General features: G+C 43.7%; 2 protein-coding genes across 3 annotated transcripts; both read right to left on the bottom strand.

Moving 5' to 3' along the window:
• Positions 1-7,845: 7,845 nt before the first annotated feature.
• LOC131422554 (transport and Golgi organization protein 1 homolog) lies at positions 7,846-12,558 on the bottom strand. Of its 2 annotated transcripts, none has more exons than XR_009224100.1 (4): positions 11,541-11,618; positions 11,367-11,416; positions 9,652-9,790; positions 7,846-8,096 (listed from the first exon to the last, which is right to left on the bottom strand). XR_009224100.1 is itself a non-coding variant. In XM_058569881.1 (4 exons), exons 1-4 carry the CDS (start codon positions 12,538-12,540, stop codon positions 8,083-8,085), a joined length of 243 nt encoding a protein of 80 aa, XP_058425864.1. In that variant the 5' UTR covers positions 12,541-12,558; the 3' UTR covers positions 7,846-8,082. The 2 variants fall into 2 exon arrangements, 1 of the variants encoding a protein (XP_058425864.1); XM_058569881.1 differs by lacking the exon at positions 11,541-11,618 and adding an exon at positions 12,501-12,558.
• A 2,977-nt stretch (positions 12,559-15,535) lies between these two features.
• LOC131422008 (transport and Golgi organization protein 1 homolog) lies at positions 15,536-20,921 on the bottom strand. Its single transcript, XM_058568867.1, has 7 exons — positions 20,913-20,921; positions 20,210-20,231; positions 18,296-18,384; positions 17,943-18,020; positions 17,752-17,850; positions 16,474-16,546; positions 15,536-15,600 (listed from the first exon to the last, which is right to left on the bottom strand). Exons 1-7 carry the CDS (start codon positions 20,919-20,921, stop codon positions 15,536-15,538), a joined length of 435 nt encoding a protein of 144 aa, XP_058424850.1.
• Positions 20,922-21,504: the final 583 nt, after the last annotated feature.

Below are 21,504 nucleotides of genomic sequence, written 5' to 3'. Positions count from 1 at the left end.
CTTTTTTTTCTTAGTGAGTCTGGCTAAGGGTTTGTCAATTTTGTTTATGTTCTCAAAGAACCAGCTCTTGGTTTCATTGATCCTTTCTACTGTTTTTTTTTTTTTTTTTTGGTTTCAATTTCATTTATTTCTGCTCTAATTTTTATTATTTCCCTCCTTCTGCTCACTTTCGGCTTTGTTTGTTCTTCTTCTTCTAATTCTGTTAGGCATAGTTTAAGGTTGCTTATTTGGGATTTCTCTTGTTTGTTAAGGTGGATCTCTATTGCTGTGAGTTTCCCTCTCAGGACTGCTTTTGTTGCATCCCATATGAGTTGGTACAGTGCATTTTCATTTTCATTTGTCTCCAGATATTTTTTGATTTCTCCTTTAATTTCTTCAATGATCCATTGGTTATTCAGTGGCATGTTGTTTAGTCTCCACATCTTTGTCACTTTCCCGGTTTTTTTCTTGTAGTTGATTTCTACTTTCATAGCATTATGGTCAGCAAAGATGCTTGTTATGATGTCAATCTTCTTAAATTTATAGAGGCTTGCCTTGTTTCCCAACATATGGTCTATCCTTGAGAATGTTCCATGCGTGCTTGAGAAGAATGTGTAATCTGCTGTGTTTGGGTGGAGTGTTCTCTATATATCTATTAAGTCCATCTCATCTAGTTTTTCATTTAAGTCCCTATTTCCTTGTTGAGTTTCTGTCTGGATGATCTATCCATTGATATAAATGGGGTATTAAGATCCCCTACTATTATTGTGTTGTCATTAATATCTCCTTTTAGGTTTGTTAATAGTTGCTTTATGTACTTTGGTGCTCCTGTGTTGGGTGTATATATATTTACAAGTGATATGTCTTCTTGGTTAACCATTATATATTGCCCCTCTTTGTCTCTCATTACCAGTTTTATCTTGAAGTCTACCTTGTTTGATATAAGTATGGCTACACCTGGTTTCTTTTCTTTGCCATGAACTTGGAGCATTGTCTTCTATCCTTTCACTCTGAGCTTTGTTTGTCTTTAGAGCTGAAATGTGTTTCCTGGAGGCAGCATATTGTTAGATCTTGTTTTTTAATCCATCCCGCCACTCTGTATCTTTTGATTGAAGAATTCAATCCATTTACATTTAGGGTGATTATTGATACATGAGGGTTTATTGTTGCTATTTTATTGCTCATTTTCCAGTTCTTTTGCATTTTTTTTGTTTCTCGTCCCATGTGTTTCGGACTACCAATTCAGTTTGGTAGTTCTATATGATGGTTTTCTTAGTTTTCTCTTTATTTATCATTTCTGTCTCTGTTCTGATTGTTTGTTTAGTGGTTACCATGAGGTTTATATAAAAAATCTCGTAGATGAGACAGTCCGTTTCCTGATGGCCTCTGATTTCCTTAAATTTGGTCAATTCCATCCCTTTCCTCTTCCCCTTCTAAGTTATTATTGTCACCACTTATACCATCCTGTGTTGTCAGTTTCTGTTTAAAGTGATGACGTTTATTTTTTTTGACAAAAATAAATAATATTTATTTTTGGTGTTTTCCTTCTCTCAATCTTTGATGTTATAATTAAGTGTTTGCTAACCTATTCTGACAGAGAGCTGCAATTTTTCTGATTTTGTCTACCTATTTTTCTCCTTGCTCAAAGCTTTTTATCCCCTTTCTCTTCTTTTTTCCTCAGGCCTGAGGGCCTTCTTGAGCATTTCTTGTAGCGCGGGTCTTGTGGCAATGAACTCCCTTAGCTTTTGTTTATCTCTGATAGTTATTATTTCTCCATCATATCCAAAGGATATTTTTGTTGGAGAGAGTACTCTTGGCTGAAAGTTTTTGTCTTTCAGAATTTTGAATATATCATTCCACTCTCTCCTAGCCTGTAAAGTTTCTGCTGAGAAAACGCCTGACAGCCTGATAAGAATTCCTTTGTCTGTTATTTTTCTTGTCTTGCTGCCCTTAATATTTTTTCTTCATCGTTGACTTTTGCCAGCTTTACAGCTATATGCCTTGAAGAGGGTCTTTTCATGTTGATATATTTAGGAGATGTATTGATTTCATTCACTGGTATTTCCAGCTTCTTCCCCAGGTTTGGGAAGTTCTCAGCTATTATTTCTTTGAACAAGCTCTCTGCTCCTTTTTCCCTTTCTTCTCCCTCTGGAATACCTATAATCCTTATGTTGCATTTCCTAATCGAGTCGAATATTTCTCAGAGAATTTCTTCATTTCTTTTTTTTTCTTTTTTTGTAAGGAGGACCAGCCCTGAGCTAACATCCAATGCCAATCCTCCTCTTTTTTTCTGAGGAAGACCGGCCCTGGGCTAACAGCCGTGCCCATCTTCCTCTACTTTGTATGGGATGCCGCCACAGCATGGCTTGCCAAGCAGTGCTTCAGTGCACGCTGGGATCTGAACCGGCAAACCCCAGGCTGCCGCAATGGAGTGCATGCACTTAACTGCTTGTGCCACCGGGCCGGCCCCTCTTCATTTCTTTTTAGTCTTAGTTCTCTCTCCTTCTCCATCTGGAGCATTTCTGCATTCCTATCCTCAATATTGCTAATTCTTTCCCCCATACTGTCAGCTCTGTTCTTTAAACATCCAGATTTTTCTTTATCTCCCCCATTGTGTTTTTCATCTCCAACATTTCTGATTGGTTTTTCTTTACAGTTTCAATCTCTTCTGTGAAGAAGTTCCTGATTTCATTGAATTGTCTATCTGTATTTTCTTATAGTTCCTTGAGCTTTTTTATGATAGCTATTTTGAATTCTCTGTCATTTAGGTTATACATTTCTGTGCCTCTGGGGTTGATTTCTGGGTGCTTGTCATTTTCCTTCTGGTCTGGAGATTTAATATATTTTTGCATACTGCTTGAGAGCATGGGCTTATTTTTCCTCATGCTGAAAATATCTGGTTACAGCTTCCACCTGCCAGCATTGGGTGGGGGTCAAGAGCTGTATATTCTGAGCCCACTGTGATCCGCAGGCACTCTGGCTGACTGGCTGTGCTGGTGCTCCAGGTCGAGGGGGGGTTCTTTCTTTAGCCTACCTGATCCCAGGGACTTCTCACTCTTCTCTCGCTATCTGCTCTCCTGGGGTGCTAGCTTGATGAATACACCCCCACAACAGTTCAGTCCCCTCCATATGGGAATTTCCCACAGGCTGTAAAAGAACTTGGAGAGTGACAGTTTTCCTGCAGAGGGCTGCTTCTCCCCCCTCTCTCTCAGAGAGCCACACAGTCCCAGTCCCAGAGTTGCTGTCACTGGGGGAAAGAGAGGAGTTTTCCTTACTTCCTTCCACTTCCTCCAGGGGTACCAGCACCTCCACCTTCAGATGTAAGGCTGCATGGGTCTCTCAGACGTCTTTTGTGTTGTGTGAATATCCTCTGTCTGTATATGAATGTCCTTTTTGTTGTATATTGGGGGGGGGAGATTCTAAGGGGGATAGCTGACTTCACCATGATGCTGACATCACTCTCTTGTTTCTTGTTTTGCTCTTTACCATTGATCACAGTTCCTGCACTTTGCACAGGATTATATTTTTGATTGTGTATCAGACACTGTGCTCTGCCTGTTCCCGTGAGGGGAAATCAAAGGGGGACAAGGTGGCTGGTGGCTGGGTGATTCACATGCAAGCACAGGTGGGTAGGGGTTTTCCCATTCCTGTTAAATGAATGTCATTATTTTCAGAGGACAATTTGATGCTCTTCTCTCACTCCCATGGCCTGGATCTTCTTGGCCCTACTGGGTTCTGTTCACAAAATAGAGACTGAAGTTGTTTTCCTGAGAGAAATTGGTCCTTCCATCTTTTAGGCAGATAGGTACCCCTTCACCTCTTTCTAATCAGCAGTTGAGCCACATTGGGGGTGAGTTTCAGCTCATTTTAGAGTCAGCCACCACTGGTTTCCAGTGCTCACATGTTTGCTGTGTTTCTTAGAGCCTCTCCTGTAGTTAGATTTGTCTCCTATGCTCTCTGGGACTGCAGGTGGTTTACATAGCCTTTTCACCCTGATCTCCAGCCTCACCTGCTGTCCCAGGGCTGGTGCTAACGTCCTGAGGGGAATCCCCTAATGCGTTAGGGGCTTTTCTAGATTCCACTCCATCCCTCCAGCCCACATCAAAATCCCTGCCCGTTTCCTTGTCTTCTAGAGGGGTCCTTCTGCCTAGACAAAGCCTGATCCTCCATGTATAAAGAACATTCCCCAGGTATGAGAAGGCCTGTGACCTCATTCACAGAGCAATGGCTCTTCTTCCTCTGACACTGTAGTCCATCTGGTCCTCTTTACTTCCTTCCATAGCCCTCTCATGTTCTAAAACATGTAAATTTGGTAATATTTCCTTTTTTCTGCTTGTTGCCATACCCCTCCTGCCTACACCCCACCTGGAGCAGAAGTTCTATCCACTTTGCTAGGATCAAACACCGACCTGTTTCCCCTCAGCCCAGCACAACTGCCATTTCTGCTCGAAATTGATTCTCCCACCTAGAGAACAGGCAAATGCCACAGGGGAGACGACAGTGTGGCATGGGGCTCACATTGTTGTGCATCTCTTTTCTCAGAGAGGGCAGCCCTTCAAGTCCTGTTTGGGCTGGTTTTTCTCCACTGCCTTCACTCTGGTTTTATGTATTTTTTCAGCTTTTACAGCTGTTTGTTTTTGGACAGTTTGTCTAATACAAGATACTCTGTCATAGATAAAACTGGAATGATTTTACCCTGTTGTTTTAATCCAAAAAATAGATGTATATTATTTTTATAAAGAGAAGCATTTAGGAATTTTACCAGAAATATTGACTGTCTTACAGGAACACTTCTCCATCATCACATTAAAATGAATCACATTAAATCCTTGACGCATTCTCCTCAGAGACTAGTTAGAATATCTCTAATCTCTTTTTGGAGACAGGTTTATAACAGACATCTCTTATGCACTGTTTTAGATCCTCTTTGCCTCTCCTCTCTTGTTTCATATGTCCTGGTAACAACCAGCTCTCCAAGACTCTGATGCACTTTATCTAAGTGCAACCTAACACACCTCGCATTTTGTCCCTCTGACACATGCCTCCCACTCTCATCCTGCGTATCTGTGTAGAGGCTGAGGTATCAGATGTCCCCTTATCAAAGTCCACACACACATAGTCAGGGGTCTCCTAGTGTGACTGTGTGTGTATTCAGGGAGTGTATTCAGTTATCGTGTGATCTGTGTGTGTGGTGGGTATGTTGCTAGGTTGTGTGTGCACATGTTTTTAGAGTTTATCATCAGAAGCTATACAGTCATTCATTTGTGTGTGTGTGTGTATGTGTGTACTGATGTTTGTTATGGTTTGAGAGTTTATTGTTGTGTGAGATCTGGATGAATGTGAAATAAATACATAAGTGTGGTCAATGTTTGTGTGTGGTAAGAAGGTGGATTAATATTGTAAGACCTGAGAATGTGTGGTCAGGATGTACATATGTGGTCAGAGTAGGTGTTTTGTATCAGTGTTTATGTGTAGTCACAAGGTATATGGGCATTTGGAAAATCTGTGTGTGTGTTGTATTTGCATGTGGTTACAGGGTGTATGGTCATTGTAAGGTGTGTGTGTGTGTGGCTATGACGTAGTGAGGGAGTGGTAGTGGGAGATGCATGGTAAACTTGCCCAACTATTTAACAGTCACCTACATCAGAATCCCAATTTTTCCAGCAAATTTCAAAAGGTTCTCTGAGGGGCCTGGAGGAGGTGCTGGAGCTAAGAGATGGGAGAGTGCTTGTTTGTAATGATAGAAGAGCAGAGTGGAGAGTATGTGTTCAGGGTTTGTATATGTGTGCATGTGGGCAGGGGGTGAGAGATCTGTGTCTCTTCCAGGTGTTTATTGGCACTGGTATTTGTGGAGGGTGTAGTTTTAGGTTTCAGGGGTGTGGAAGTGTTATATGTTTGTTTGGAGGCTGTGTAAACTGTGTTTGTTTCCGAAGTGTGGAAGTGTTGTGTGAATGTGTATGTACGGGTTGCTCCTATGTGAGTGCAGGGGCCTCAGTGGGTTGTTATAAGAAAAAGGGTGTCAGAGGCACATGCCAGTCTCTGAGGATGCCTGCTTCTTTCTCTTCAAGGAGAAAAAAGTAAATGTGTATGGAATCACCCTGAATATTGTTAGAAAGAATTTATACTCCCGCTGAATAGGCCAGGAGGCTCCTCATCTGACAGTCCCTTGAGAAGAAGGTCCAGCCCAAGGTTTGGAGGTTGAGGGCCTGAGTCTGATCCCTGCGGAAGGTGTGGGGTCACTGGGTAGGGATTGGCAGTCCCAACTAGTCAGGAGGCACTTCAGAGCTGGGCTGCATTTCTAGTGGCAAAGATGGGCAGCAAACAGAAAGAAAAGCAGGAGCTTTAGAGTCTGTGCCAGGGCACACAGGGTCCAAAGAAGCCAGGGCCTCCATGAGTGTAGGGGTGCTGGAGCCCAAGGTGTGTGCAGCACTGTGGACAGCCAGACTAGCCCAGCAGGCACCAACAGCCCACAGTGGATTCTAACAGGCTTGCTGCCAGTCTCCAGTCATCTCCTCTCCCCAGAAGTCCCGCCTCATTCTTGAGAGCTGCAGTACCCGCTTCCCTGCTCCTTTCACTCCTTCATAACAGCAATTCATTGTGATGATTGTGCCGTTACCAAACCAGGTTCATTTTTGCCCATTGCCCTGAAAGCCAATCACTGAGATGACAAGATTGCAGCAGAGAAAGTGTTTTAATCACAAGACAGCCAAGTGACAAAGCAGGAGAACTAGTCTCAGATCTGCCTCCTCAAAAACAGGGCCTCAAGGATATTTATAAGGTAGGGGGATAGATAGATAGATGATTGGAGGTAAGGAGAGGTGAGGTAATTGATGATCTGTGCAAGTGTAGTCACACTTCACGCCTCTTCATAGGACACATGTTCACAAAATGGTGGCATTAGCATGATCTGAGGGTGGAGTCTTTAGCTTCTTGATGTCAAAACGTCACTTATCAGGCATGTGTACAGGCCCAGTTGATGGGTTGGTGGTCTCAACTGGTCTGAACTGGACAAGGGGCTCCTAATTCCTGAGAAACAGCTCAAACATCCATTACCATGGTGACCCAGGCATGAGGGAGATGTTATCTATAGGAACCTAGTGGGAGTCAGTATATTGCCTAAGCAGCACAGTTAACAATGGGTAGGTGAACGACTAAACGCTATAATTAGTAACTGCAGAAAAAGAAAAACACCTTAGTTGCTAGCTACCTAATCATCAATAGCTAACTGTTTACCGGTTTCAGCTTGGTGTCCCCAGAGCTGCTGGCGGGCTGGCTGCTTCCCCCCACTTGGCAGGAGGGAGGGCCCTTCAGGCTCCAGGAGCTGCCAGGGCAGAATGGATTGGATTGGGGGACCTGGATGGAGCCAGATATTTCCACCCCAGCACCTTCTCCTTGGTGTGTGTGGGGGGGGCGGGGGAGGTCCCATGCCATTGACCTCTGCCTTGCCCATCCTTCAATAAGGAACCTGTGGGAGGATTATGCGAGCTCGTGGGACTTACCAAAAAACTCTGCTGCCATCAGCCCCCACAAAGACTGCCTGGACTTGGTGCTATTGGGGGCCTGCTGGCAAGTTGAGTGAAGGGCGCAAAACCTGGATTACTGCAGAGCCTCCTCACTGGCCTCCTGGAGCCACTCCTGGCCCCTTATCTATTCGCCACCCTCAGAAATTGGCCACTTCCTGGGGAAAGAGAGCTGTCTCTCTGATCACCAGACACCCCTGGGACTGGCAGGCACCATGTGCTCAGTGAGTATTTACTGACTGAATAAACATAAGCATGGCCAGCTCTAGATGTAGGATGTGCCCACCACCTGAAGGATCTCTCAGGCCCCTTGCAGTCAAGAGTACCCCCAAGGAATAACCTTGCTTCTGCCCCATCCCCGTGGTTTCTGCCTGTTTTTGAACTGTATACAAGAATCACACTGTATACACTCCCTGGGGTGAGTTGGATGGTCCTCCAAAAAGCAGACGCTGATACTGAGTTAGAACTGTAAAGAGTGTATTAGGGGTGACAACAGGAAAGATAAAAGTGGAGGGGGCAGGATCCGGCAGGGAAAACCATAATAATTTGCCACAGTCTGTTTATCACAGCTCAGTGTCCTCCTTCAAAATGAGTGTCCTGTAAGGCAAAGAGATTTGGGGTTATTTCAATGATAGGCTATTCTTCCTATCTACATTTGTCTTCTATAACGTATCTATGGCTTCTGATGAACACTTCAGTGTGTGGCTGCATCTGTGTGTTTATAGTGAATGGAAAATAATTGTCTTCAGGTCTCAGGTATAGATCTCTGAACTCACACATTCTCAAAATTATCTTTTCCATCTTTAACTGGTGGCATCCGAATTTCAATAGAAAAAAGGAGGGTCTTTTCCTTATCTTTTGAAACAGGGATTGTGAATCTCTGGGCCTGAGCTCTTACACCCTTAATTTAATGGAATGTACTTCAATGACTATCTTCTGATAATCTTCTGTGTGGAGATATTTTCATTTAAACAGTGACAGTTGTGAGTGCCAACATGTCCCAGCCATTTTGCAGACACTTTCATTATGTACTTAATCTCGTCTTCCTCACAACGACCTCAGAAACCAGTATCACCCCCTCACACACACAATGGGGCTGAGGCTCTGAGTACACCCCGCTGAGAGTTGGTATTAGGGGCTGAGACAGCAGGTAGACAGGCAAAGAATCGGGATACTGTGCGGTAAGTCTGGGGAGATGCAAAGCTGACAGTCAGGGGTGGTGACTAGAGGATGCAGGGATGTGGTGAGAGGGGTCCAGCAGGAGTGGCTCCTGATCAACCTTGAATATCCCAGGAAGAGTCTGACTCGTGCTGAAGGCCAAGGCCTCTGCTCGGCTGATCTAGACCCTGTCTTCACATTTAGTTTCACAGGGGCACAATAAACTCAGGCAGACAAAGGATCCTCAAAGAGCAAGTTACATTTCTAAACCTCCAGAGATTTTTCTGTCATACAGATCCAGAACTTTCAGAAATCCAAGGGAAACAAGAATCTTGATTTCAATTATGAACTAAGGGTTTTAGGGCAACAGTGACATTTTGATGAGGATAATTGCATTGCCCACACTGCGTGGACCTCGCACTGCCTTCACAGTCCCGGCTCAAGCTGCCTGCCCAGCTGGGAATGGCCTTTCAGCTCCATCTAAGGAACCCAACCCACCTGCGCTGGGCACCTCCTCAACTCTTCCTTCTCTTCACAACCTCCCGCTTCACTCTGGTGAGATTCACGTCGCCCTCATTTGTTCTCTGGGGCCCTTCACTGCTGCTTCCATTACGTGATCACAGGATCTTTAATGGAAATCTCCCTCTGCTATAGGACAACTTAACCCCCTGAGATTAGGGGTGCGCATCATCCCCCACAGAGCCCGGCACATGGTCTGTGTACAATGTGCATCTGCAGAACTGCTCTTTCTGCCTGTCTGTAGACAGCCTCTTTCCTTCTCTATGAGACACCTGCTGCCCAGCTCAGGATGGGGCAATTCACGGCCCATTGTACGTATGTCCTCAGAGACTTGAGGAACGTTACAAGGTCCTCAGCCAGGTTTACCCTTGCATTGCCAAGCCCTCAGTACCATCTCTACCTTTCCTCCAAAAACTCCATATGAAAAGAGATGAATATGCTTTACAGTCAACTCATATTCTTCAGATCATCTTACCGAGTGGGACACGTGGAGGCAGCGGGTGAGGGCCTAGAGGCCTCCAGGATGGAGGAGACAGATGTGGCCCAGAGCCCACAGGGTTGGTTGTGCAGGGTGGTGCTGCAAAAGAAGGAGGCCCTCTTGCCTCAACATTGACCTGCGGAACAGAAGTTTAAAGTCAGGTGGATGTGGCAGACACAAGCGCCAGCACCAACCAAAGCTGAAACCCAATGAAGCCGGGGAAGCACTTGGCACCCTCCCCGCCCCCAGGTGCCAAGAGAGCAGCATCCGTGCCAGACTGCTTTACCCCTCCCACGGGGGCCCGCCCAGCTTGGGGAGGAACAAACAACATGGGTATGAACCACTGTCACCACACGTCACCGCCCGTGTTGACAAAAGCACAAGAGCAAGGGGTCCTGTCCTAGAGGACCGGAGGAGGCAACACCAGACTGAGAGAGGAGCCGATTCCAGGCAGACCGGCATCTCGCTCCAGGACCGGCCTCCACCCTCCTCACCACCCCCAGCACCACAGAAGCTTGTGTGCTCTCTACTCAGAAGAGAGAGCCCGAGAGGGATGGAAAAGCCCGCTCCCCACCTCTGGAAGCCGAGCTGCTCCTGGGGAAAAGCTCTGCCTGCAGGCCCCTGCCCTGCCCGTCCCCCGCCTCAGCTTCCCTCCCCGACAAAGGGGTCTTCTCCTCCGCTCGGGGTCTGCCCACGGGCACCAGGACCTCTGGGGAGCTGGGCACCCCCGGGTGCCTGCGTTTTCTGAGAGGAACGATGTGACCCACAGGACTCGGTTAGGCTCAGCTCTATCTATCGTCACCCACAGGGAAGGCAGATTTCTAAGGCCACCGTGAGACGCGGACTAATTGTGTCCAACGGAAACGTGAGGAGGGGATTCTAAAGCACAGAATCAACACAGACGTGTTTGGATTCCAGTGGTAAAACCCCGTGACGGGGGGCGGGGGGGATGAGGGAAGGGCCCCGCTCTAACGGCGCCACAGGACACCACAGGACTGCCTTCACGTCAAGGCAAGTGAAGGCCTCTGGGGGCAATGGGTCCTGCAGCGCAGTCCTGATGTTCACTCTTCACTCCTTCGGTGCCCGTGCCCATTTCCTACTGCAAATAGGCCATCTCTGATCACTCACACTATTCTGACCTAGGCTACCACTGGAGGGATCCTGGAGAGTACACTGACCCACAGAGAGAGGACCCTGAGGAACTGTGACATCTGCTGGATCCAAGAACATTCGACATCGCACAAAGCACCCAACATGAAGTTGGAGGGACGGCCTCTCAAGTTCCTCTCCCGTGAGGGTGACGGCAGACATTCCCAATAGGCTCCTCACCAAACCCAAACCAGGAACGGAGCAAAGGAACAACAACAACAACAATCCTACGTCAAGGAGTTCGGGAAGTAGTCGGCTGTGCCAGGAGACTTCAGTGTGGGCTTAAGTGTAACCCTCCAAGTGTTACTTCCAGAAACACACCGTGAGAGCCCTGCATTCCTCAGCCCAGACGCACTGAAGGCTTCTGGAGGCGCCACCAAAGATGAGAGCTGAGTGTGGAGAAGCCCGAAGGCTCCTGGGAAGACTGTGCTTTCAGAGAAGGAAATGACACAGCACATGTGCCAGGGAACACACAAACCGGACATGAGGCCAGGAGAGCCTGCTGCACACACACGTCAACGTTTCCAGAAACAGTTACGACTGAAAATGACCACAGCACTTACCTTGCCCCCGGAGCTGCTGCTCCTCACAGCCGCAGAAACAGGTCCCGGATCTGAAAGAGGCCAGAGAGGAGGGATGGGGGTTTAGTCGGACTTGCATAGACTGTGAGGAAGGAAAACAAACCCTCCGCGCCTTCCTCCACCATCTGACATTCTTTCCCACTTCTGGGCCCTTACCAATGGCAGAGGGCTCCCCACACACCTCAGGTGACCCCCGAGCAGAAGGGGAGACCCATCATCTGACCCTTGAGGAAGACACCACAGGGCCCTGGTTCAGGGGTTTTCATAACTCATCAACCACCTGTGGTCAGGTCCGGGCTCAACTAGCTGGAAATCAACACTGAAACAGGGGTTTCCCAATACACATCAGGGGAAACCACCATTTCATCATAGAGTTAAATTAAAATGAGGATCACCTCGGATGGGATAATAGCAACAACCCCTCAACATGAACAGCACAGGTCCTTTTCTTCAGGCCACAGGTGGACTTTTCAATCTCTCACTCTACACATAAGCTGCCTTCCACATGTGACCACACATTATATAAATATTTATGAACAGAAATGGACTTAGACTAATATTATAGTAATGAGAAAATGGAAGATACAGGGATTTAACAGCAAAGCTGTAGCGTTACACTGATAATGTCAGGAGTAAAATTACATAGAAATTTAATTTATGAATGGAATACTAAAGTCCACAAGCAAAAGTTAAACAGGAAGAATAAGGGAACCTCCAGCATAGTAAATAAATGCCTTTTTCTCAACTCAAAGAAAAATCAAGTCTTCAGCATTGACTCCAGTTGGGAAGGAAGCATGCACCCACTTCCCCTCCAGGCACGTCTCTCCAGTTGAGAGCAATCCAAGAGCACGCGAGGCGGGTGTTGGGGGCAGAGAGGGTCCACAGTCAGTGGCGGGGCATGAGCTCCACCAGTCACAGGGCGCAGGCCCAGAAAGCCAGTCTGGCTGGGGCACCTGAGGAAAACATCTTCCTGTCACCCCTCGAGATAACCTGTTGTCTTTAGGTCGTGCTTGGGATTGGTTCCAGGCAACACGTGATCCCCCACAGGAACAGGTAGGACACGGAGTGGTTTTGCAGCAGAAATTAAGTGGCTGCACTTCACAATGTGCTCCCTACCTCTCTGTGGAGGGTTCTGCATCCCAGGTCTTCCCGACATTGGTTTGTGCAGCCTGTATCCCTCGGGCAGTCTCTTTTTGGACATTATCTCCAATCTTGAATGTAGAAAAAGAATGGACTTCAATAAGAATTACAACACCAAGTCCTTTACTAGGCACTAAACAGCTTAGCCTTAATAACTCAAAAACACCCGTAAAAAATGTACGTCCACATCCCATACCTGTGTTTCAAGTGGGCGGCTTCCCTGCTCTGCTCTGCTATCTCCCTCTCCCAAATCCGAGCCTTGATCTGTGGGAGAAAAACACATCCACCTTCAGTTGTGGCAGACTGTGCGCAAAGGGAAGGAAAGAAAGCAAAACTTACCCAATTGTCGTGAGCATTCTTCTCATACATAGCCATCTGAAAAAGCCAACATGTCATAAACCCTATGTTGAGGGCTTCCAAGGCCATTATGACCCTCTGCATTGGGTGCTGAAGGAGGCAGGAACTTTGGGCAGAATGCAGGTTACCTGGTGTCTGAAGGTGAACTCCACTTGCTGCACTTGTTGTCGCATTTGATCAATTTGGTGCCTATGAGTGACAATTGCTTTCATCAGATAAAGCACAATATTGAGGATGATTTTAAATAGTCTTCCCATGGCCCCAGTATCCAAACTGTACCCTTATACACATTATCCAATCCTATAAGACACACTTCACATGATTATAAAAGTATAGTAGGATCAAAGCTATTGCTACATTGTTTCCTTATTATCGAATGCCCGCCAGCTTCTGAGTTGATATAATTCCCTTACCCATTCTCAATATCTCCCTAATTTATCCTGCAATGAGTGTCTTTCATCATACAGCTCGATTCTTCTTTTCCTTACACCCTGATCATATTCTCAGGGCTACAACACTGGGTCTCTAAAATGGCATGCTCGTATCTACTGATGTGATTCATCCGACACCAAACTGCTTCCCTAAGATTTACAACAGTTTTTACCTCCTCCAGGAACATTTTTGTGAACCACATTTCCACATAGTCTGGAACATTGAGGATCAGGAAATTTTTAGCAACTTTATTTATTTATTTATTTTGTAAGGAAGATCACCCCTAGCTAACATCCGATGCCAATTCTCCTGTTTTTTGCTGAGGAAGATTGGCCCTGGGCTAACACCCATGCCCATCTCCCTCTCCTTCTGTGGGACACTGCCACAGCACGGCCTGACAAGCGGTGCATCGATGCACGCCGGGATCCGAACCTGCGAAGCCCGGGCCGCCGAAGCAGAGCGCGCGCACTCAACTGCCGCGCCACCGGGCCGGCCCCTACTTGTTTTAAGTTAATATTTTAACTTGACATTTGTAAAACTTAACATTTTTCTTTCTTGTGTGAAATCTCTATATAAATGTCTTCTGAACATTTGTTTATATTTGTGTATAAATTGGTCTAAACATTGTACAAAAGTTAAAAAAAAAATCTAACAAAGGTTTTACGAGCTGCTGGTATTCAGGAGCTGAACTCACCTGTAGTTCTGCATTTCTTCCTCAGCCAGTTTCAGTCTCTTCTCTGCTGCTGAGAGCTGCTGCTCCTTTTCCACCTGCTCACGGTCTTTCATTCTCAGCTTCCTAAGAGGGGAAAGACATATGCATTATCCAGTAGCCTTTCTTCCCTCCAAGAAATCTAAAGGGCAAGATTCAAATGTCCCCTCCCATCCTATCCCACAAATGCATAGATGGACAAATATAATCAGAGGAAAGCATTTAAGCCCCCCATTAGAGCACAAAGAAAAATCAAACTCCATCCTGCTGGCAAGTCTTTGGCAATTCTGAGCTTCTCTTCACAGCTCTGTGTTCCTAGTCATTAGTAAATGAACTAAACAAATATAAAAAGCACACATATGAGACGCACCATGTGCCCTCCCAGGCTCAGGCTCTTGTGACTGGGACAGCATAAGCTCATTTTCTTTAGGTGTGGAAACCAGGCCTGACCAGCTCATTACAAGTAAAGCACATTAGGATGAAGTAGGGGTTCATGACTTGTCTGATTTCTCCCAGGGAGAGACCTGAGGCCATGACACAGCCATAGATCCTTCCTGGATGTGGCATCATAACATCAGACAATTAACTACTGGACACTTCTACAGTTCAAGAGTGGAACTCCTGCCACCAACTTCAAAGATCCTAGTTGATGAGAATGGAAACTAGGCTGAATGAAAAATGATCTGAATTGCCCCATAGTCAGGGTGTTATCTCCTCAAAGTGGAAAACCTTCAAAGTGAGAATATCAATATACGTTAACAAGTACATTGATTTCATTAACAAGTACTTTGATTTCATTAACAGTGGAGGCCGCAAAGGGCAAAGGCTTAAGGCAGATTTGTTGTGTTGTCTTCAAACTACTTTGTTCAAGGTTCTGATTCAAAAGATTCTCAACTTGACATTGGATTTGCTAGGGATCACACACAAAATTAAAAGAGCTCTAGGAAACAGGGACAAAAACACTAAAGAGAGAAAGTTCATGCATTTGTTTCTGGCCACCCAGCCAATCTTTCAGCAAATGCTTTCTGGACTGGCTGGAACGTAGTCGGTGCATTGTAAGGTGATGGGGATATAGAGAGAAGTAGGGCACTATCCCCACCCTAAAACATCTCATAGTGTAATGCAAACAAGATGCCAGTGAGGACAGAGCCACCCTACCCCAGCCCTGGGCAGGGAGAACATAAACCTGGCTCTTGAGGGAATATAAGAAAAGTTTTGACTTTGAACATGGCTGAGTGGGTCTGAAGTCCCTCATCTCCCCCTGACAAGAATAGGAAACATTGGCCAAAATATGAAATTCATGATAGAATGCACCAAATTGCTAGCAAGCCAGTAAAGAAACTGAGGCCAAGATGGAGAACAAGGAAGCCCAGGATTAAGCTCAGCCTGGCATTTGGGGCCACTTTCCCCAAGGTTCATCAACTAATCCCAGAGGAGACTTCTGAGATGCAAGAGGCTGAGCCGCCTTTGCACACATCCCTGGGCACAGAAGTCAAACAACTGGAGTTCATGGTCAGTCAGCGAAGGTCACCCCAGAAGATCCTGCGGGCCTTAGCTGGGTCCCAGGAGACTTACACACTAAGAACAAAGGCGGACAGAAAACACACTGGCCTTAGGAGGGACTAAGCCTGCAGTGAGTGGTCTCAGTCGCTAATTGGATTAACAGGATTCAGTACTGCTGGCGTCCCTGATCACCTGCCAGATGTAAACTCCCATCTTTTCTGCAGCAAGATGACATCAGACTAGGCCTCAATTTTTCTGTAAATATTTTCTACCCAATGTCTAGAATTTAATAGGAAATGATAGACATATGGCAGGTCAGGACAATACGATGGGATTGAAACCTAGAGTACAATGTAAATGAACCCAGAGGGTTCCAGATAATGAAGTGATTAAAGCTGGTACCAGTACGCCCTCTAATCTTAAATTAATTACAAATAAGAATCTCTGACAACCAGTTAGAATGGAAAGGAAGATGCAGATTATAAAAATCAAGGCAGAAAGGAAAAACACAATTCTATACTGACTGAATACGGCAAAAATACAGTGATAAATATTCTAAAAAAAATTATAATTCTCTACATTGGTCCACACATTCACTAATACAACAGTATTTGTAACAATCAACCCATGAATAGCTTACTCTTCTGTGACCATCTTTCTTTGTCCACAGATTTCATCAACCATACATATGTTCTTCTTTAGCATTTTTAATTCGGCTTCCTTTGTCTCTTTAACAGATCTCAATGCCTCACAGCTGTCTTCTAGTTTCTTTCTCCTTTCTGTAAAGCATAAAACAATTTTCTTTGTGTGTGTGCACATGTTCCCAAGAACTTGGTTGTGATGGGGAGAGAAGAAAGGAGAGAATCCTGAAGGCAAGAAGTCATTTTTTACCTTCTCACTGCAAACTCATTTTTACTATATGGGGTTTCTTCCCAACAATCAACATACCTTCTAGATTACATTTATTAGATGTCAAGGCTGTCTGCTTCGAATCCTTGAATCCTCCACTCACATCTCCTGACTTTAAGAGAGATTTGAGAAAAGGTATTCAAGAAGTAATGATTGTACAACAATGTGAATGTACTTAACACTACTAAAATGTAGACTTAAAAATGGTTAGATGGTAAATTTTATGTGTATTTTATCTCAATTAAAAATAAGAAAATTAAAAAGGAAGTAATGATATTTAGTTCTCTGATTTATATAATCTATGGGAGTAACTTTTTGTTATTTGCTCCTTTTTGATCTTAAGCTGAGCATTTTCCTTCTGTACATGCTGTTCTTCAGACTTCAATTTCAGTTCACTGACACGAATTTCATTCAGGGGGATTCAAACCCAAAGCAAAACATCCTCACTAATGACTTAGTTCCCAAGAAGAAAAATCCCTAAGTCAATAACATATAAATTTAATATTCTAAGACATGACACATTTGTTCTTCACCAAAGCTAAGGTCTACAATGAAATTCTTGCAGCAAATATAGGTAGTTTACTTCTGAAATTCCTGAGGTGTTCACTGAAATATCAACTTTTAAGTTTTCTGTAGATTTTTCTTTTCTGATATTTGCATGTAGGATAGAAATAAAACATGTATTGGATTTCAATAGAAACACTGGATATGCTAAAAAGAAGAAATGCCAACCAAACATGTGCCACATCAGCCCCTGTACCACTAAAAGCAGTAGATCCAGTTTGAGCCAAGGAGAAAAGTCAAACACATAAAGAAATGAGGAACTAAGAGAATAGTTGAAGTCAGAAATATTTCACAGGCACTCTGACTTTCCTACATTCAAGACAATGGGATACTTGACTGGGTGACAAGGCAAAAGCAAAGAAGGCCTAAAATCTTGAAGCCAAACAGCTCAAATGAACGGCTCTTCTTAGTGAAAGGTAAATATTGTCACGAGATTCACTTTGAAAATTCTCTGCTCTGTACTAAGAGGGATAAGACTGTCCAACACGGCTAGAAACCTCTAGTACCCTCTCCTACACTTTCTCAGTTCTACGTTTCTTGGAGGGAAGGGAGTGCTGAATGATATAAAAAAATTACTCAGGGTTGTAAAAACAGAAAAAAATTCTTCCTAAATCCTTAAATTAAAAAAGGCACTGTGGTATTAGTACTTGAAATGCAGTGAACAGCATGGAAGAATGCAGGGCTCAATTCACCCAGTGAACAAAAAGGCTCAAAAGTCAAATTATGGTAATAACTTAGTAGCAAAACTCTCACCAAGTCCTGATTCTCCCTGTTTCGATCTCTGTCAGATGCCAGTTCAGCAGATATACTTTCAATCATGTCATTAATGCTTCCAAGCATTTTGATGTTTTTCTTAAACAAAACATATAGAAATTAGTCATATTTATTCATTACTTTTATTTCTGTTTTTAGAGTGTAATCTAGGAAAAAGGAGGGATTTTTACCTCCAATTTATGTGCTTCATCACCAAGAATCTTGTTCTGCCTCTTATTTTCTTGAGCAGATTTCTTTGCTTCATTGATCTATACAAATATGTAATAACGGATTCAGAATTCAAAAATATTAATCATAGTGATAGTGAAACCTATCTCCTATGGGTATCTCCTTTTATATCGTTACAGATATAAAAAAAGTGGTACTTTATGTATAAGATGCTTGCTTTGAATTTAGACTGTTATACAACGTAATGAAATGGGACACTAGAATGAAAGAAGAGACAGCAAAATAAGTGAACTAGAAGAAAGTGAAAGTACTTCAAGGTGAAGCCATGAAAATAAAAATTAAAGGATGATCATACCTTCTGTTCATAAACAGATATTTTTTTGGCCAGTTCTGAGTTTTCTTTCAAGTAATTCTTCTTCTTCTCAGAAATTTGATGTAAATTAACTAAAAAGAGATAAAAACCATGTCTCAGATTATTACCAAAACCAATAAAATTGAATTACCCCAATGTGTCAACAGCAAAGGCACATTATTGACACTATGAGCTAAATAACTTTTTAGCATGACTATGATCCCTGAAGAAAGCAAGTTTCAGTTAGTGGCATTTTAAATGTAGGGAACAAATATGAAAATAAGAACCCTAATTCAATGAGATTCCTACTTAATCTTTTTTCAAAGACGAGGAAACACAATACAATGTCTTAGCCTAACATCCCATCATTAGGCAATATTCTTAGAAAATGTGAACAGTTCAAACAGCCCTGTCATCTCAGAGGGGAAACAGAGAAAATTCAAGCATCCTATGTACTTATATTCTGTCCTCCAATTATCACATAAAATAAACAGATCAGTGCAATTGCTTTAAAAAACAAAAATCAAAATGAAAAAAGACAAAAAAAAAAACCTGACTTCTTCCAGGTTTCCCCCACCTTTTAATACTACCGAGAGAGATTCCTCTAAATGTCACTTGACGGGCTACTGAAAAGCCTCTCACACCTTCCTGCTGCCCAGCAGATTCCCCTTCATGAGAGCCAGGGTGGGAGGCTCAGGAGGACAAGGTCTTTGGAATCAAACACACTTGGGTACAATCTCGGCTTTACCACGTAGTTGCTAGAGGACCTGGATAACTCACAATCCTTATAAGACAATATCCTTCAGCCCCAAGATGAGAATGTTACCAGCCACCATTACAGGAATACAGCACATGTAAAGGACCCAGTAACAGATGGATAACACATGGAAAGCTCCAGAACAGAGCCCACAATTCCACACTCCTCTCAGAGGCATTGAATTCTCTCACCTGACCACAAAGTGCAAACTTATCTTCTATTTGCCCAATGTGAGAGCTCTGATACCCTGGTCACTCTTCTCACCACCAGCACTGCTGCATTCGCTGTGACAAACACCAGCAGCTGAGGGCCTACTAAGTGTCAGGCAGCCACCCTGGCTCTCAACAGACAGCACCACGTAATCATCACAGTCTAGGAAGCCCGTACAGAATGTCTTATCCCTATTTTGCATCGGGTTCATTTCCACCCATTCTCCACTGGCATGAGTGGCTCCCTCCCCTTCAGACTCATAACCCAGGGTTGTGACACACAATTTGCCTGGCAATATCTGGGTTTTTCTCTAAGCCATAAGCTTCTTGATAGGATCTAGTAGTGTTGTATCATCTCTACATTTCACCAAGAGCCAGGTCGTGTCAACATATTCACTCCAAACTGCAGCCTCATGCCATCACTTGCTTCCTAAACCTTTCTATGCAAAATTAAACTCACCCTATCGTCCCTACTCCCATGATCCATTCCTCCAAGGGTCTCTTATCTCAATAGGTGGCAACTCCCCTTATGTTGTCATTTAGTTTCCAACCCAGGAAGAGTAAAATTTTCAAGCGTTAAAAAGTCAATTAGCAGGGCCGGCCCAGTGGCGCAAGCGGTTAAGTGCGCGTGCTCCGCTGCGGCGGCCCGGGGTTCGCCGGTTCGGATCCCGGGCGCACACCGACGCACCACTTGTCAAGCCATGCTGTGTTGGCATCCCATATAAAGTGGAGGAAGATGGACATGGATGTTAGCCCAGGGCCAGTCTCCCTCAGCAAAAAGAGGAGGACTGGCAGATGTTAGCTCAGGGCCGATCTTCCTCACACACACACACAAAAAAAAGTCACTTAGACATCAGAAGTCACTATATTTACTCCCAATTAAATTAAAACCCACATCAAACACTAGAACTTAGAAAATATTACAAAGGAAACTAAAGCCTAAACTCTTACCTTGATATACTCGAGGCTTTACCTAGGAGAGGAAGAAACAAAATTAAATATGATGTCAAAACATATTATTAGTAAAAATCCATCATTCTGACAAAATATCAAAATAATAATCCACTGCAATTATAATCATCATTTTGTTCAGCATAATGATTAATTATAGGATTAAAAATAAGGGAAAATTATAATTTCCTGTTTAAGTCATAAAACTTCACAAGCATCACTGATAAAGAGCACAAAAGTAAATAACTTATTTTCGGCCAAAAGATCTGTTTATGCTCTATTAAGTGAACGTTAATCTATTTAATTTTGATAATGGATATGGCAAACATTTTTATAAACACTCTAGTGCATCATTTTACCTGATTTTTTTTGTCAAACCCAATATCCACACTGACATTCAGAAACTGGGATTGTTTTAAAAGCCTCCAAAAAGACTTAAAAAGAAAAAAAGAAAAGGCAAAATCTTTGTACTAAGATATACCTCTTTCAGTCAATAGAAAGCCTTTCTGAAATCTTACAGAGTTGGCTGATTGCTGAATTAATAAACAATTACAGCACATCAGGTCCTATGATTTTCCCAGACCACTAAAAACAGAGGGTCATCAAATGAGAAAGAGAGTGGGAGATGGCTAGAGAACAAGAACAATCAACAACAGAAATGACAGGTAACATTTCAAGAAAGGGCAAAAAGTGCTTCCCAGACCCAAGGCATCCCCTGTGGAATTACAGCTCAATAAAATCCAGGCAGGGCCCCATTTTAATACCACGGAAAGACACATTTTCTTGACCCCTAAAACATATTTCCCCATTCAAGAGTTTTAAATGATGATCAGACACTGAGGTCAGCCCAAAAAACATGCCAAGATATTGGAATATCATTACAGTATCAAAAGCCAGTCATAATAATAATGTCATAGGAAAATGCATCCATGGAGGGCAAACAGAAAATCTCAGATATTCCTTTAACTTCACAGGATGCTCAGGAAACAGTGAACTTCCCTGTTCCTTGTCACCCAACTCCACAGGCAGGGACAAGTGGGAAGTGGGATGGGCTCAAGAAATACTTAATATTTCTTTTTATTTTTTTTAGAAATACTTAATATTTCTTTGTGTTTTCTTTTTGAAGGGAAGGGTTTGTAAATTGTAGTTTTCTCATTGAAAATATATCGTTGTCTTGCTCAATGAGTTCTTTACTAAAAAGATTAGAATATTTTACAAAGTTAACTTCCATTTCAAACGTTAATTTGTGTTCAAGTTAGTGATCTAAAGGAAATAAGAGAGCTGGACTCCTGGAT

Source organism: Diceros bicornis, chromosome 26 (assembly GCF_020826845.1).
Source record: "Diceros bicornis minor isolate mBicDic1 chromosome 26, mDicBic1.mat.cur, whole genome shotgun sequence".
NCBI classification, from domain to species: Eukaryota; Metazoa; Chordata; class Mammalia; order Perissodactyla; family Rhinocerotidae; genus Diceros; species Diceros bicornis.
Note: the sequence above shows the minus strand (reverse complement) of the source record. Positions and strands in the feature narration are given on the sequence as shown.